We start from the raw sequence: 17108 nt of genomic DNA on the forward strand, positions 1-17108 counted from the left end.
AATTTATTGTAGAGATGAGGTCTCGCCAAGTTGCCCAGGCGGGCCTCGAACCTGCGGGCTCAGGCAGTTCACTCACCTCAGCCTCCCAAAGGCACGGGATTACAGGCTGAGCCACTGAGCCCAGCTCCCAGCATGTTCTTAACATCACCAGAATGACAGAAAGGGATTACCCCATGTGTTATACCAACCACAGTGAATACAGTATTGCTTGTAAATTGTGCTTTAATTTCTGCAATCGGATATGATGCAGTGAGATACAAGTATAAACTTTCATTGTGCATCCAGAAAATAAAAAGCACGTTTATACAGATTTAGCTTAACAGCTTATTCCCTTATAAAGAAAAAAAAAGTTCTGAATTTAATTAAAGCTAGTTTATCTTCAGTGTAAAAACTTAGAGGTATAAACAAACTCAAGATATTATGTACAGTAAATTAATATACATTGCCAAACTTGCACAGTACAGCATTTTAAACAAAGTAAATGGTCTTATTTCAGCTTTTATTGTTAAGTATAACCCACATTTCAATCTTGGATAAAAATTTCACAATATATAAACCCACCGAGAATTCTGTACACAAATACGTTATAGAAATCTGATTTCAAATATAAATACAAAAATTGTCATGACCTTACATGTTACAACAGCTTATTTTTCTATTGTAATTTTTAAAAAATCATAGAAAAATATTTCAACGCACATTCAACTGCTATGACAAGGGCCATGACCTTGTGCCTTTAAACCATACTTTGTAAAATGTAAAGCATCACACCGGGCATTTTTGGAATGAAAGTCACTAAGACTGAAAAGGCTACCGTATAAATATTCACGTTATAATATGGTAACAAAAATAGTTAGCTCCATAGTGTATCTGGGAGGCAATGGTGCAGAGAAATAGGTGGAGGTTAGTGCTAACTTAAGAAGGCCCACAGAACGTATGTGAAGGTAGCTAAGGAACTAGTTAGTGTATTTTAAAAATCCCTATTGCAAGCCTAACACTGACCTCACTAGTAACTCTTAAGGCAACCGAGACTGAACGTGTGTTTGGCCCCCAGCTGCATGAATCCTGCCCTCCCTCAGTCTGTCAGCTTAACAGACCATGCGGCTCGTGAGTTAACATGGAGTTGGGAGAAAAGCAAGACAACTTATTGTATGTACAAAAGGCGATTCAGTGCAAACCCAGAAACTCCTCTGTCAATATTCTAAAACTCCTTATTGCCCTCGAGCAACTGAAAGTTTTTCTAAACCTGTAACTTCAAATTGGATTTCATACTAGAGAACCAATATATATAAAAGGCAAATATTCGATTTAAGACATTCTAGCATGAGTTTCCCTCTGCCCCCCCCCCGCCCCTTTCTTTTATGGGATTTGACAGGGTTGCATTGAGAATGAAAAAAACTGGTCCTTACAAAGTACACTATCCTGTCTTAAAAAAATTATGTCTATATCTCTATATATATCTCATTTGGACAGCAGATCCAAGAAGGTGACCAGGCATAGTCAAGTTTCTTCTATGGCTTTTTAAATCGCTGAGGTATTATATGATAATCATCACTTCTGATAGTTTATGTTTAACTGCTTTCCTGTGAAAGCCGCATTCAAAAGTTACCCAACCCCTTCAGTCTATAAAGGGAACAGGATGCCAGGAAGCGGCTCAGGGGCTGCTGGAGAGACCATGGTTGCGAGTACTCTGAAGCCTCAGCAGCGATCCGAGAAAGGCAAAGCGATGTGTTGCAAACACTGAGAGACTCCAGAGGAACAGGCTTCTCTGACGAAACAAAGCAATTTCCCCAGTGTGACCAACAGGTTTAGCAGCAAGACACTGGGACCACGTGCACCCAGGCGGGGAGAGCAAGGGGACAGTGGCCAACGGAACGGAGCAGGCGGAGGAAACCTGGAGCTGTCAGCACAGCACAGGCAAGAGGGCAAAGGCCTACTACCCACAGGCAGTGTGACAGTCCTTGAAGGCGGGAGGATGGACTGAAGCAGTAGGATGAGTGACACCTGGAACTTGCCAGCTTTTCTAAAGCAAGAGGATGCAGGAAGGAAAAATGCTATGGTTTCAGTAAATGCCATACACCTTAAACCTCTACTTAAATCTTTCAGTTTGCCGTACGAATATCACATAAAGCTGAACCTGTTCAAAACTAGGATGGGTTACGGAGAAACTTACTACTCCCAGTGACTGGATAGATTATCTTGGCACAGAAAGGATCTGAAGAAAGTATCAAGTCCAACAACATCTTACCGAAGCCCTTTCTAGTAGTAAACTGGCCATTGCAGATTCTGTGTAATACTCAGGCATCAGAAAGTGACCACAGTTCTATTACAGGTCAAGTAGTAATTCCTTCCAATTAATAATACTAAAGATATGGTTTTAATTGCATAGTCTTTTAGGACCATGAAAAATAACGAGAACCAGCTCTTTTTCCTGAAGGCCCAGTTTACTCCAACGGAGCGCCAGCTAATGGCCCTTCCCGGCGTTCACTGCGGCGTGATGTGAGTCTAGGGGTCAACTATACCAATCTCCCACATTCCCCTTTCAGAGTCACTCAACAGACAGGTCACACGTCTCCTAGGTCCACAAATTCATCTTCTCGTTTGGCCAAATCTTCCTCATCCCCCAGAGCTTTCCAGCCACTGGTGGGTAAGAGAGGCTTGGAGGAATGTCGCTGGAGCAAAGCAAAGGGAAACAGAGAGGAAAGGCGAGCAGAGTTTCTCAACAGGCAGGGAGCCTCTGCCCGGGGGGCCTCCTGGCTGTGGTGGTGTCTCTCATGGATTTTCTCTTGTAGGCTCTGGACTTCCTCCATCATTTCCAAGAGTTTGCTCACAGTGGCCACTCTACCACCACCCAGGATTTGGGCTTCTGGAATCCAGCGCAAGTAGCGTTGGGCCCAGACTTTGATTTCTGGCCCCTCTATATGAGGCAACAACAAACCATGATAGTCAATAGGCTTGCTATGCCAGCTGTCATAGAACTCGCGGAAGTTATCTTGCAGTTCATCAGAAGAATTAATAAGTTTGCTAATTCTCTTGCCCAGAAGATTTTTAATTAAGTGATCTGTTTCTTCCCTGAAAAATCCTCTTTTGGGAGACGACTTAGACTGAGTGAGTGGCAAAGAGAGTTGTCGCTGATGCTTTGAGAGAAAACACAAAAACCTCTGGTTAACATAAGAGGCACAGTTAACATAAGAGGCACAGTTGTTATCATAAAAAAAAAGGCACAATCCTGCTTTAACAAGCACCAAGAGACACTGGAATGGCCATGTGAATGCATACTCATTAAAATGCTGTAACACACAGAGAGGAGGGGGTTCTCGTTTATTTCCGCCATGCACACTGTATCAGAAGCAAATGGGGGAAGCCAGGTGTGTGTGGTAGCTGTGCAGAAAGGCACACTGGGACACAGAGGAGAGCTTTCAGTGCCCTCCTCCCCTGTCACAGGGGTGCCAAAGGACACAAGGTACTTTTGAGGAAGCCGTTTAACTTAAGATAATAATTTAGGGGAATTTGAAGATGACGCCTATTCATATTTTGAAGGGAGTGAGGTATTTCTTCTTTTGAGAACTTCAGGGCCATTAAACCACCACATTATTCTGAACACCTGCAAGGAAGCCGTGCTGACTACCTGAAGATTCTATCATGTGGATGAAATAACTGAGCAGCTTCTCAGGTATCCAGTAAGAGTTTAATCCTATGTCATAAAGATTCTTTTGTACAAAGAAAACAGGCAGGTGGGAGCAAAGGAATTTGAGGAACCAGCTAAGTTGGCCAGACATTCTTGTCTGACAACCTGTATGGAGGGAAAATGTGACAACATTTAAACTGTTTCCCTACTTAGACATTCTCTCTGCAGCCAAAGCAGAGTATTCTCTTTTGGCGTGCACTGTTCATGGACTGTGAAGATGGATAAAGTGGTCAGAAAGGCAGAGGGTTCTCAAGGGCTCAAAAGAGAAGATAAAAAAACGTGGAAGAAGCTATTCCTCCCCAGCTCTTTTGCTCCTGTTTGTTTGAAGAAAGAACAGACAAAAACTTAATTTTTAGGGTAGTTCTAACAACCCTCTAACATATTTTTGCCAGCGGTCTTCCTTGTGGAAACATATTCTTTATTATAAAGGAAATGTTTCCTTAATATGGAATAACAATAAAAATATACAAAAGAAAGCAACACCATCCACGAGACCAAAACTCAGAGATGACCAGGATTTCTGACTTTCCTTTCAGGGACAGGAGAGATGAAGGCCAGGAGCTTGCCCCGTCTCCTCCCCCAATGAACAGGGTGCATCAGGCAGGGCAGTAGACCAAACCAAACCGTCACCGAGTGCTTACTGCCTGCTAGGTTCTGTGCTTAGTGTTTTGTTTTTTTTAATTTAATTTAATTTTTTTTTGAGTCAGAGTCTCCCAGGCAGGAGCGCAGTGGCACACTCATGGCCATTGCAGCCTTGACCTGCTGGGCTCAGGTGATCCTTCCGTTTCAGTCTTCCAAGTAGCCGGAACCACAAGTGCACACCACCATGCCTGACTAATTTTTTTTATTTATTGTAGAGACGAGGTCTCACCAAGTTGCCCAGGCTGGTCTCAAACCCCTGGACTCAGGCGATCCTCTCACTTCTGCCTCCCAAAGTGCTGGGATAGGCATGCGTCACCGCACCCGGAGGCTTAGTGCTTTATATAGATTGACGTACCTAATTCTCAAAGTCACCATCACTGCCCCATTTCACAAATGAGGAAACTAAGGCACAGAGGGTCAGTAATCTGTAGCTACTAAGTAGTTTTAAACACAGTCTGGCTCCAGAGCCTGGGCTCTTAACTGAACTCTCTCTGGGTTTGGAAACCCCCTTTGCTCAACCTCCTAAGTGGATCAAACATTCTAAATAGGCCAGCATGGGAGCCCAAAGCCTGCCTGGTCACGACCTGCAGCTGACATTGAGGCTGCACACCTGGGCGAATCCTGCTCTGGCGCGACAACTCACAGAGCAGCACTGCATGCTCTTCAGTCACAGTTTCCCCAGTCTCTAAGGCCACTGGTCCACTTAACTCGGTGTCCACACTGGACCAGTCTTCTTATGCAAAGACTTCGAGACTCTTTGTTGCCCCACTCTGATTTGGCTAACACAATCTGAAATTCTCCAGCCCTTCAGCTCAAACCTCTCTGACCAGCATGCTCGTGGAGCCTAGGCTGTCCTACATACAAGGAGAAGGGACAATTAGAAAAACTGGATCTGAGGCAATAAATGAAATCCATTCCTAGAAGCGAGGAGCCTTGATTTCCTCCTCTGTAAAATAACGTATAGGCCTTGCAGTCTCTGAGGCTCCTTGCACTGGGCGGTTCTGTGATTCTAACCCGACTCTCACCAGAATGTGTGTGCAGCCACCAGGGGGCATAACATACTGAAGAAAAACTGATTTCTGGCCAAGCTGTTCTGGGGGCTCAGGACAATTCCGGTCAAACTAGCAGAAGAGAGGTTGAACCAGGAAGGGGAAACATCTACCCTGGGCGTTTGAGGACCCCTAAACGGGCAGAGTGGCAGCTTTAAGTCACTCAGCAGCCAACACTGCCTCTAATTGCCAGCTTTGGCTTACACAGGTCTCCAATACTCTCTAGAATGAAACCAACTCTCACACCAGAACTGGCCAGGCTCATGCATGACTAGGACGGTGTGGAGAAGGCATGACACACATCGACTTGGACTTACCATCACTGCCCTCCCCTTTGTGGGATCTGTTGGGGAGAAATTCTGGGCCTGGTGACAGAGCTAGGAAATGTCAGTTAAATAATTTACCATTAGAGAACTTTGGACTGAAACAACTAGTAAATTCAGGAACAAATATCTGAAGGCAAAAATAATTCTTTGACATTTGTGGTTCATAGCACAGGTCAGCATACTGGCAGCCCTTGGGCCAAATCTGGCTTGGCATATATTTTTGTGAATACTGGAACACAGCCATGTCTACTTTTTCACCTACTGTCGAAGGCTACCTGGGTGCTTTAACAGTAAACTGGTGTAGTTGTGAGAGACTGTATAACCTTTGACAGAAAAAGTGTCCTAACCCCAGCCTATAGGTACAGCTCATTAAAAAAAGGTTTAACTTGTGAAACTTGAACTGCTGTCAGCCAATTAAAACCTGTATGAGCCGGGCTCGGTGGCTTAGCCTGTAATCCCGCGCTTTGGGAGGCTGAGGTGAGTGGATTGCCTGAGCCCATGGGTTCGAGAACCACCTGGGCAACTTGGCGAGACCTCATCTCTACAATAAATAAAAAATCAGCCAGGCGTGGTAGCACGTGCCTGTAATTCTGGCTACTTGGAAGGCTGAGGTGGAAGGATCGCCGGAGCCCAGCAGGTCGAGGCTGTGGTGGCCGGGAGCGGCCACTGCACTCCAGTCTGGGCGACAGAGTGAGACTCCAACTCAAAACAAAAACAAAAACAAAAACCCCATACGATCAGCGTTCCTGGTACTCTACTGACCACACACAGGCGGGAGTTGAGAGACAGGATTTCATGCAGCATGAATATAGCAGTAGCATCCTCAGTGGCATTCAGCAAATGGCCACATCTCATCAGGGCAAAAACTGATTTGCTGAAAGCAAAGGATTCTAATGGGCCCTAATAATCTGCCCACCACAAATCTCCACTCTGCAGATAGTTTTGAGGGGTAAAACATACGCTGGAAGACAGAATCTATATGCAACTTTTATCCTTACATACATGGGATCTGGGGCAGATGAAGAGGGTTAGACATGTGGACATCTTACTTTGAAACGTGTTCCTTTCCGTTGGCCTTTGTCCAGTTTTGGCTTTTCCACATAAAGAGGGTTTTTAAGCAACATCTGGGCTTTGGGTTCAAACTGTACAGACCAGTCCCACACGGTGAGCAGATTCAAAGGCTTACTTGGTATATCCTGGCTTTCTCTACCCTGCCAAGACAAGCACAGGTCACCATGGCTTCCATGGAGTGCTAGGAAGGCAAACACATAATTCTGAGCAACAGACACCAGGAAGGACGTTCCTACCCTGCATGAATATTCATGGCCGCTTCACTTTTAAAGACTGAGACTTCATTTTTAAAGGCTGAGGCTATCAGTGGTTGCTTACTAACAGCTTTCTGTGGCGAAGAGGGAGAAGAGGAACATTTACTTTCCAGCAGACTACATGACAGCCACCGCGCTGGGCATTTTTACAATGTTGTGGAGTAATTATTGTTTCTCCAATTTTACATTTAAGGAAACTGAGGCTCAGAAAATGAAACTGCCCAAAGTCATGAAGTTGGTGAGTCTCAGGGCTGGGCTCTGAAACTGGGGCTGTTGTTGCCAGCTCACTGCGGGACTTGGTCATCCTCCCAGTTCAAGCAAACCCTACTGCTCAGAAGCACTGAAGCTACGCCCCTGGAGTACAGCCTCAGGAAGGACTAAAGGGGCTTCAGATGGAAACCAAAAGCCTCCCTGTCCTGCTCTGCCTGGTCTCCATTCTCTGCACAGCACAGTCCCAGGCATTGAGCAAACACGAGAGAGGGCATCTCGTCTGACTGTCCTTCAAAAGGACAACTTTCACTTTTGCTTAATTTCCCAGCTCCAACACTTGTTTCCAGCTACAACATTCACTGTGTGGTGAGTTACTTGTCCTTTATGTGCCTCAGCTTCCTCAGGATAATACACACCCTGCGAGGTGCTGTGCGGAGTAAATATGACACTGAAGAGGCACATAGAACAGTGCCTGCTATATGGTCAATGTTAAATAAACATTTTTTTCCTTAAATGGATCATTTAACGACTTTGGATGTCATCCTTGCACAGAGACCATGCTAATTTTCTCTGTACTGTTCCGATTTTTTCAGTACGTGAGCTGCCGAAGTGAGTACCATTTTTAGCATCAATATTAATGCATCCTACTTGTGAGATGGAGCTTCTGAAATACACAGGTTCCTAAGAGGGGTCTTACCATGTTAGTATCTTTTTGATAAGGCGAATTGAAGAAGAAGGTGCTAAAAATAGGTATGTACAGGCTATCTGACAAAACAGTCAGGTAAGTCTCTGTGAACTCAAAAGCGGGGAGATGCTGGTGCACCAGCTGCCAGACACAATCTAAGAAAAGCAGGAACACAGGCACCTGCATGAAAACAAGACATGTGTTACTTAGCAAGCACAGAGCCCAATGCAAGCTGTCCCGAACTCAGGAGGCAGCCACTCAGCAGCTGTGGGATAACCACTTCTGAGCACTGCATTCCCTGAGAAACACAATATACTCCATCTCATCGCAAACAGTAAACATTTTTTGATCGAAAGCACGTGCTCATGGATTAATATCAGTATTTGGCAGTACCTATCTGTGTTAAAGACATTTCAAAGATGAAATATGTAAAAATCTCATTATAAATTAGCATTAACAAATGGATGAGCACCTGCCACTGATTCTGATAACAGAAAGCACTAACATGGAACCCCAATTGAGTGAAATGTTATCTCCCCCAAAATAGTTTCATTCTTCTCATTAGTTGAGCAGTATTACAAAAAATTATACTCAATTATAATTGCTATTTTGAATTTTGTCAACAAAATACTATGGAGGAAAAAACTCCCATCGCCCTGCCTGCCCACACAGTAACTGATGGTCAGGGATGGATCCTAGAGACTGAACTGGAATGAGAAGGCTCTCTTTCCACCCACTGCAGGAAAGGCCCAGAAGACAAGGGGAGTTGGAGAAAAGGCAGAAGTAGTACAAATGAGTTTCTAACATTTTTCACATGTATATTATTTATTTATTTGGTTGGTTGTTTATTTTTATGCCACCCAGACTGGAGTGCAGCAGCACACTCATGGCCACCATCTTGACCTGCTGGACTCAGGTGATCCTTCTGCCTCAGCCTCCTGAGTAGCTATAAATACAGGCACACTCCAGCATATCTAGCTAATTTCTTAATTTATTGTAGAGATGAGGTCTCACCAAGTTGTCAAGACTGGTCTTGAACACCTGGGCTCAGGGAACCCTCTTGCCTCTGCCTCCCAAAGTGCTGGGATTCCAGGTATGAGCCACTGGGCCCGACCTCACATGTGGTTTTTTTTTTTTTTTAAGTTGGAGTCTTACTCTGTCACTCAGGTTGGAGTGCAGTGGCATGCTCACGGTCACCCCAGTGTCAACCTGCTGGGCTCAGGCGATCCTTCCTCCTCAGCCATCCAAGTAGTTGGAACTACAGGTGCATGTACCACGCCTGGCTAATATTTTGATTTATTGTAGAGATGAGGTCTTGCCAAGTAGCCCAGGCTATTCTCAAACCTGTGGGCTCAGGCAATTCCCTCACCTCAACCTCCCAAAGTGCTAGGATTATAGGCTTGAGTTACTGCGCCCGGCCTCACATGTGTATTTTTAAAAATTCATGAGCCTTCTTTATTAGCTATCTTGATGAGTAGAGATAGTAGTTTCTAGAGTGCTTTGTCATTTACAAAGTGCTTATCCTTCTTGACTCATCAGTGACCCTGCCAGTGGGCAAGATAGGCTAAGTTACAGTCTCTTCCTTACGGTGGGCCCAGGGTTTCACACAGAGCTCCTAAGAGACAGATGAGTGCAAATCCAGCTCTTCAAGTAAAGCCCGGTATTGCTTCCATTATATCACAAATGTGACCACCTAGTTTTCCTTCAAAACTCCAATATGTCTATGTTGAGATGCTAAAAAACATTTATACAGCAACTTTATTTCATACTGCAGTTTATGCACAATATTATTAGATAGAACAGAAAATATGAATTTCATTGTACAGTCTTGGAAATGGTCTCAGAAAATCTGAGTGACTTCTCCAAGGGCTGGGTGAACAGATCAGGCCTTCTCTTGGACCCTTTTCCCATTAGACATGGCACCTGTCAGTCCCCCTGCTCTCAAGATATAAAAAAAAAATTCCCTTCTCCTCACAGTATCAGCTCCCTCTGCCTATCATTTGATACGAGTCTCATCAACTTTTCAAATTAATTCCTTAAAGTCCCTTCCAAGTTGGTGATTTCTATTCAGCTCAGTGGGACCCAGATGAGTACAGGCCAGGACTGAAACAAACCACCTGGTCCAGTGAAAGAGTCCTGGGTCACCTCAGGAACCCACCAAGTCCTTAAACGCAGGAGCCATGGCTCTCTAATCCCACAGCATGCTGTGTCAAGCTGTTCTGCACCACAGGCAGACATGCTAATTATCTGGAGTAAGAAAAACCACGAGTCATGCCACTAGCATACATCAGCTCTGCAGGTGACTCAATTAAATAAAGTTTGTCAGCTTTCATTCCCCCCTCCCCAGTCATTAAGAAGGCAGCCAAGGGAGTTTGTACAGCTGTCGCAGGGTCAAGCACAACACAATCTGCGGGGGCTCATTTTCATAAAGTGATCTAAAGCGCCAACGCTCCTGTGCCTGAGCTCGGAGGCCCAGGTCTGGAGTGATTCACCCAGACAGCAGCAGAAGAGGCTGTGGGGACAGCCCCATAAGTTACCACTGAGACCCCAGCAATGGATGGCATAAACATGGCCCTGTGCTTTATTTTGAAAAGGATATATGCAAGGAAAATTTACGTATGTCTTACTTTGTACAGGTGAGTATCCCTAATCTGAAATCTGAAATTCGAAATCTGAAATACTCCAAAATCGACAACTTTTTGATTGCTGACATAACACTCAAAGGAAATGCTCATTGGAGCATTTTGAATTTCATATTAAGGATGCTCAACCAGCATTATAGTGCAAAAATTCCAAAATCCAAAACACCTCTGGTCCCAAGTATTTTGGTTAATCCTCAACTTGTACTTTCTGTAGGAAACTTACACCCTGAATACCCATTTATTGAAAAGACTAACTTGGTAGAGATTGTAAGAGACTCTCACTGAGTTAGCTTATATTTAAGTTTTATAAATCAATATTATTTTCACCCTTGGTGTTCACAATTTAAGAAAAGAAGACTCCAAACATGCTTGTTAATATCTCTTTCCGCTGGGAAGGGTTTCAATATCATTTAAAGCATCCAAAATCGTTACACAATGACCTAACCCCAGTTGTCCTAAAAGGCCGGTGTGCACTTTGCAAGCAGTGATCCTCCACCTGAAGACAGGTATCCTATAAGAGACAGGTATCCTATAAGCTCCCCCACGACTGACCAGTCTGGAGTGAGAGAACTCACCTCCTCTTTGTCACTCTGGCGGAGATGGTTGCAGCGATCCAAGAAACAGTGGCCGCCCATGACCCACTCCTTTTGGATGAGGCCCTGGAAACCAGTCCTTGTTCTGCAATGGGGGTCCATCATCACTTGCACCAGAGAGGAAACAAGGCAGCAGAGGTCGGACGCGTTCTCCTCTAGGAGGGCCCCAGCAGCAGGGCCGAGGGGAAGGAGGACAGAAAGTGTTAGAAAGCCGCGGAGCACTCTCAGTGACAGTTAAAAGTAGGGTTCCCAACACCAAGGTCTGCAATTAACAGTCACATTCTTAGTCCCGAAAGGCAAAAGCCAATGGAAAGAAAAAGGGTCACATTTTCAGACTGAGAGACAAACTGCTGCTAGCCTGTTGAGTATGGGTCCTGGCATACACTGGCTCTAAATATGGATTTGCTTACGGAATGAATAAATGCAGCACTGTAAATCCAGTTTCAGCATGTGGGTGCCCACTTGTGCCGTGCCATGAATGGAGTCACCCACATAATGATGATCCAGCTGGCTCCACAGACAGGTCTAAAGCCCTTTCCTCCTGAGATGTTGAAGTCTCTGTCACTGAACTTACTGTTCCAAGGCTTGGCTTCTTCTCAGATACGTTTCCTCAGAGCTCCTTTTCTCTACTCCTAAGTTCTCCACTAACACAGTTTTGGAGAAAGTGCAGTATTTCTGGATTGTACCAAAATGATCTCTTATTTCCAGTTCTAAAGCTCTTTCCTTTTTTGTCTGAGGAGTATAGAGCTGCTGGCTTCTTGCCTAGTTAAGGGGTGAAATTCTCCCTGCTACTCCCTTGTGCCCACCTGGGATGCATTTTACCAAATCTATCCAACGAAAGGTGCATTCACGCACTTGTTTAATATTCATGATTTAGAGCACATCTGTAACTGTGTATTTATCTTAGAGTTCCTAAGGGTCTATGTATCCATGGTTTTCTCTTTACAAAATAAGTGTAACACTAATTGTTTTTTTTAAATGTCCATGAGAAGAATGTTGCTAATATTACTGGGGCAAGGGAAACCTAAGAATGAACGGTAACAGCTGGGCACGGTGGCCCATGCCTGTAATCCCAGCACTTTGGGAGGCTGAGGCGAGTGGATTGGTTGAGCCTAGGTGTTTGAGACCAGTCTGGGTAACATGGTGAGACTTTGTTTCTACAACAAATCAAAAAATTAGCCTGACATGGTGGCACGTGCCTGTAGTCCCAGCTACTTGGAAAGCTGAGGCAAAAGGATCATCTGAGCCCAGCAGGTTGAGGCTGCGGTAACCATGATCATGCCACTGCACTCTAGCCTGGCAACAGAGTGAGACTCAGACTCAAACAACAACAACAAAATGAACTGTAACTAGGGAGCTGCTCTTCCTGTGATGCCTCATGGGTCTTTTATCCTAATCCCTGTAATTGCAAAACACCAGAGGCCCAGGCTTACACTTGTCTCCTCCAAAAAGTAAGCCTCAACTATGGGAAGAAACAGGCTTAAAAGAAATTGATTTTTGGCCAGTTCTTTGGGAGGGTAAGGTAGGAGGATCACCTGAAGCCAGTAATTTAAGACCAGCTTGGACAAGAAAGTAAGATCCCCCCCACCACATCTCTACCAAAAAAAGTTTAAAAATTGGCCAGGTGAGGTGGCATGTGCCTGCAATCCCAGCTACTTGGCAGGCTGAGGCAGGAGGATTGTTTGAACCCAGGAGTTGGAGGCCACAGTGAACCATAACCATTCCACTGCATTCCAGCCCAGTGACAGAGTGAGCCTCTGTCTCAAAAAAAGAAAGATTTTTTTTGTCTTCTAGTGCTATCAGTTTCAAAACAAATTTCATTTTTAAGGAAGTTTTTTTGAGTTGGAGTCTCACTCTGTCGCCCAGACTGGAGTGCAGTGGCTGCTCCTGGCCACTGCAGCCTCGACCTGCTGGGCTCCGGCGATCCTTCCGCCTCAGCCTTCCGAGCAGGCGGAATTACAGGTATGCACTACCACACCTGGCTGATTTTTTGATTTATTGTAGAGATGAGGTCTCTCTGCCCAGGCGAGTCTCGAACCCGCAGGCTCAGGCAATCCACTCACCTCAGCCTCCCAAAGGCACGGGATTACAGGCTGAGCCACCGAGCCTGGCTGTTTTTTGTTTTTTGAGTTGGAGTCTCACTCTGTCACCCAGACTGGAGTGCAGTGGCTGCTCCCGGCCACCGTAGCCTGGACCTGCTGGGCTCCGGTGATCCTTCCGCCTCAGCCTTCCAAGTAGCTGGAACTACAGGCGTGTGCTACCATGCCTGGCTAATTTTTTTATTTATTGTAGAGATGAAGTCTCACCAAGTTGCCCAGGTGGGTCTCGAACCCGCGGGCTCAGGCAATCCACTCACCTCGGCCTCCCAAAGTGCTGGGATTACAGGCTGAGCCACCGAGCCTGGCCTTTAAGGAAGTTTTTATTTCTGCATTTGTTAATGGTATACCTATGGGTGACAGGAAGAGGGGCTAGAAAATGAAATTTCAGAAGAGAAATGAGTCAGAAGTGCAATAGGAGTGAAGGACACCTCCGTTTCATCAGTCAAAGATGGGATTTTCACTTTATACAACTCTGTGATTAGTGTGATCTGGTCCTGGGTCCTTCCATCTTTCAGATCTCTGATCTTTATCCCTGCTCCTTTTAGCCATAGGTCAGTACTCAAATAATGCTCAGTTCTGTCATTTTGACTAGGTCTTTTTCTATAACATTCTTGAGGTAATTCTCCCATTAGGTTGTAAACTTCTAATAGGCAGAAGAGCAGAGCTCTGCACATGGCAGGTGCTCAATAAATGTATTTAAATCTAGGTCAGTCAGCCAGCATCAGATGGACAGAAGTCACAAGAAGAACTGCCCTTAGCACCTAAGGCTGACAGCTAGGGAGAGCATCAGATAAATGATTAAAGCTTGGGGCTATAAAGCGTGAGACAATCCACTTAATTTATAGTGTAGGGCTGTAAGAAACAAATTACTTCTAAACAACAGGTAATGTTTTAGTTCTATCTAACCAGTTACAGCATCAATAGGGTGGTTTACACTTGCTTTGGCACACTGTGAATATTTGCATCATGTACAAGTTGAGCCCACTGAGGAAAAGGAAGTCACAGACCATCAAGTTTCTATGGTAACTATATGAAGTTGTTAAACACAAAGATATAAAAATAACAACTAAATTACCCATGGGTCACTTTCTACAAAAAGGATTATTGAAAGACATTAACTTTAACTAAGCTGAGTTAACATAAAACAAAATCCAAAACACTAAGAAATATGAGCTTTGGAAATATGAGCTTTGGTAAAGATACCAAACAATTCCTTCTTGGGCTGTGAATAAGACCTGCCAAGTTTTAAGTGAAAAAATTTTGTTTTAAACTGTAACATTGAAATCCAAGGCAAAGGATTCTAAGGTTAGGGAGAAAGGAATGAGAAGGATTTCTTTCTTTTCCCTTTTTTTTTTTGAGTTCAGGGTCTCACTCTGTTGCCCAGGCTGGAGCATAGGCACAATCGTTTCACCATAGCCTTGACCTCCTGGGTGCAGGTGATCCTCCCACCTCAATCTCCCAAGTAGCTGGGGCTACAGGCATGAACCACCATGCCTGGCTAATTTTTTTATTTTTTGTAGAGACAAGGTCTCACTGTGTTTCCTAGGCGGGTCTTAAACTCCTGGGCTCAAGCAATCCTCCCAACTCAGCCTCCCAAAGTGCTAGATTACAGGCATGAGCGACAGCACCTGGCCAGAATGGGAAGGATTCACTTCTTTTATAAGACAATTCCAAATACATAAAGCTATACATATAAAAATTGAATCTCAAGTGAAGGAAAAATCACCCTTTGTGCTTTAAATATATTACCTAAGAGAAGAACGTTCATGTTTTGTGCTTCCATACATTCTGTAATCTCTATTGCTTTTTTCAGGCAACGTCTAAATAGAAAACAGACAAGAAAAAAGAGCATTGAGTTTGGTAAAATAAACAATAAGATTTTTCATACTAAAATCTTCCAGAAAAGAAACTAATTGCCATTTACACTCTCCAGATACTGGGACACATTCTTCTGCATATTAGAAACTGAAAATTTTCAGAAGGGAATCCCAAAATGGAAGTGGAAATGCTCTGAGGCGATTTCTAAACAAGCCATTCTTATTGAAAGCCCATATGTGAGTGTGCTAGTGAGCCCTCTAAAACCATAAATACCCACACCTGGAGAACGTGAGGCATGTTCACATTGCTTTATTCAAGGTGACCTGCAAAATGTCTCTCTCTACATATATTATTTCCTTGGAGATTGTTGCCACCTGGTACAGCTGTGACCTATTCCCAACCTGTAACTGGGGCGCTTCACAGTTGCTGTTCTCTGCCTGCAGTGGTGCCCTCTCCTGCCACAGCAGGCCTCTTGATCTGGTTAGGGATGCTCATCCTTATCTGCCTATACCACACAAAGACAGGTTATTTTCTTTTATAACACATATTGCCGTCTGCCATTATATACTCAAAATTATGAGACATGCAGCAGGATCTCCAAAGCAAATGTCTGGAGGGCTGAGGCCCCTTTCCACAATCCTCACTGCAGAACTGAGGGAAAATGCGTGCGAGGAAGAAGGAGGGTTGCCTAGGGTTGGGGCTGTTCTCTCCCCCATCATCATTTCTGTTTTGTGCCTTCCTCTGCCATATCCTCTAGTTCACCACACAAGTAAAGAGCTATTCAGTATATCAAGTGGGGTTCTTAACCTAACTCCCAAACTCAAATGACTAACGGACAATAACCATGATTTTTAAAAATGTTTAAATAGCAAGTATAAGGCACAAATTTCAGTAAATTATTCAGTGAAAAGTCAGTATCTCTCCCATTCTCACCCCATTTTCTCCCTTGAGGCCAGCACTGCTGCCTCAATTGCAATTTTGTGTTGCCACAGCCTTTCCTATAGTCTTTCAATGCCTTGTCTATAGAGTACATCTCCTCGTTAAGTCAGTAGCATGTCTGTAAATTCTTATCAAATGTGTACAGGAATAAGTGACAAATGTGAAATCCGGCTAAGCCCGGAATAGAACATGTGCCCTAAGAGTACTCTATGAAATAGTAAACAGCTCAATTGTTTGTCAGTTTGCTTTACCACTTTGAAATTCACAAGCAAAACAATGGCTTAAAATACCTGATTATGTCAAGCCAACTGCTACTTTCCAACAGAGAAAACCATTTTATATCTGTGTCCCAAAATTCAGTACTGTTATCTGAAAAAAAGAAAAAAGAGTAAAGATGTTGATCATTGTTCAAGGAGATGCCAGACACAAAAAAGCCTTTGCTACTCAACTAGGCTATTAAGATCAACAGTTCTGGACTCAAATGCAGAATGCAGGTACAAGACTCTGTTTTAAGTAAATGGCAGTGCAAAACTTCAGCTGAAATGGTTTTTGAGCTGGAGACCCACAGAAAGGTGTAGTAGCAAAAAGAGACCTTCACTGCTGAAACAAGAAATGCCCACAATGCACACACAAAGTCATGGTCCACCCTGTAGTTCGACAAAGAAAGTAACATGAACTAGGCAAAAAGAGTCAACATCCAGGCTGCTATTCCTACAACTGGAAAATGCAGCTGACACATCCTGATGCCACAGAAGCCTAAAGATGAGACCTGACTTTTGTTAGAGTCTTAATGCAGAGGTTCTTGTACCTTCAAACCACAACATGATTCCCCACTACATACCATATAAAACAAAGAACCTTAATTTTTACAGAAATCTAATGCATTTAAAAGTTGCAAACTCAAATAAAAAAGGTAAATATCTCTGGAACTCCTAGGTGATTAAAATAAAACAGCTAGCCGGGCTCGGTGGCTCAGCCTGTAATCCCGTGGTTTGGGAGGCTGAGGTAAGTGGATTGCCTGAGCCTGTGGGATCGAGACCCGCCTGAGCAACTTGGCGAGACCTCATCTCTACAATAAATCAAAAATTAGCC

At 44.1% G+C, this 17108-nt stretch overlaps 1 protein-coding gene across 1 annotated transcript in view; it reads right to left on the bottom strand.

Annotated features, from left to right (window-relative positions):
• Positions 1 to 2425: 2425 nt before the first annotated feature.
• MTMR12 (myotubularin related protein 12) overlaps positions 2426 to 17108 on the bottom strand; it is a 56840-nt gene continuing 42157 nt past the window's right edge. The window contains exons 11-17 of the mRNA XM_008057175.2: positions 16307 to 16385; positions 15009 to 15079; positions 11143 to 11315; positions 7938 to 8105; positions 6755 to 6916; positions 5697 to 5756; positions 2426 to 3137 (exon numbers count right to left, since the gene is read on the bottom strand). Coding sequence (XP_008055366.2) covers positions 2565 to 3137; positions 5697 to 5756; positions 6755 to 6916; positions 7938 to 8105; positions 11143 to 11315; positions 15009 to 15079; positions 16307 to 16385 — 1286 coding nt within the window. The 3' untranslated portion in view covers positions 2426 to 2564. The remainder of the gene's footprint in view (positions 3138 to 5696; positions 5757 to 6754; positions 6917 to 7937; positions 8106 to 11142; positions 11316 to 15008; positions 15080 to 16306; positions 16386 to 17108) is intronic.

This window comes from Carlito syrichta, unplaced genomic scaffold (genome assembly GCF_000164805.1).
Source record: "Carlito syrichta isolate Samal-C Ts95f unplaced genomic scaffold, Tarsius_syrichta-2.0.1 Scaffold302842, whole genome shotgun sequence".
NCBI classification, from domain to species: domain Eukaryota; kingdom Metazoa; phylum Chordata; class Mammalia; order Primates; family Tarsiidae; genus Carlito; species Carlito syrichta.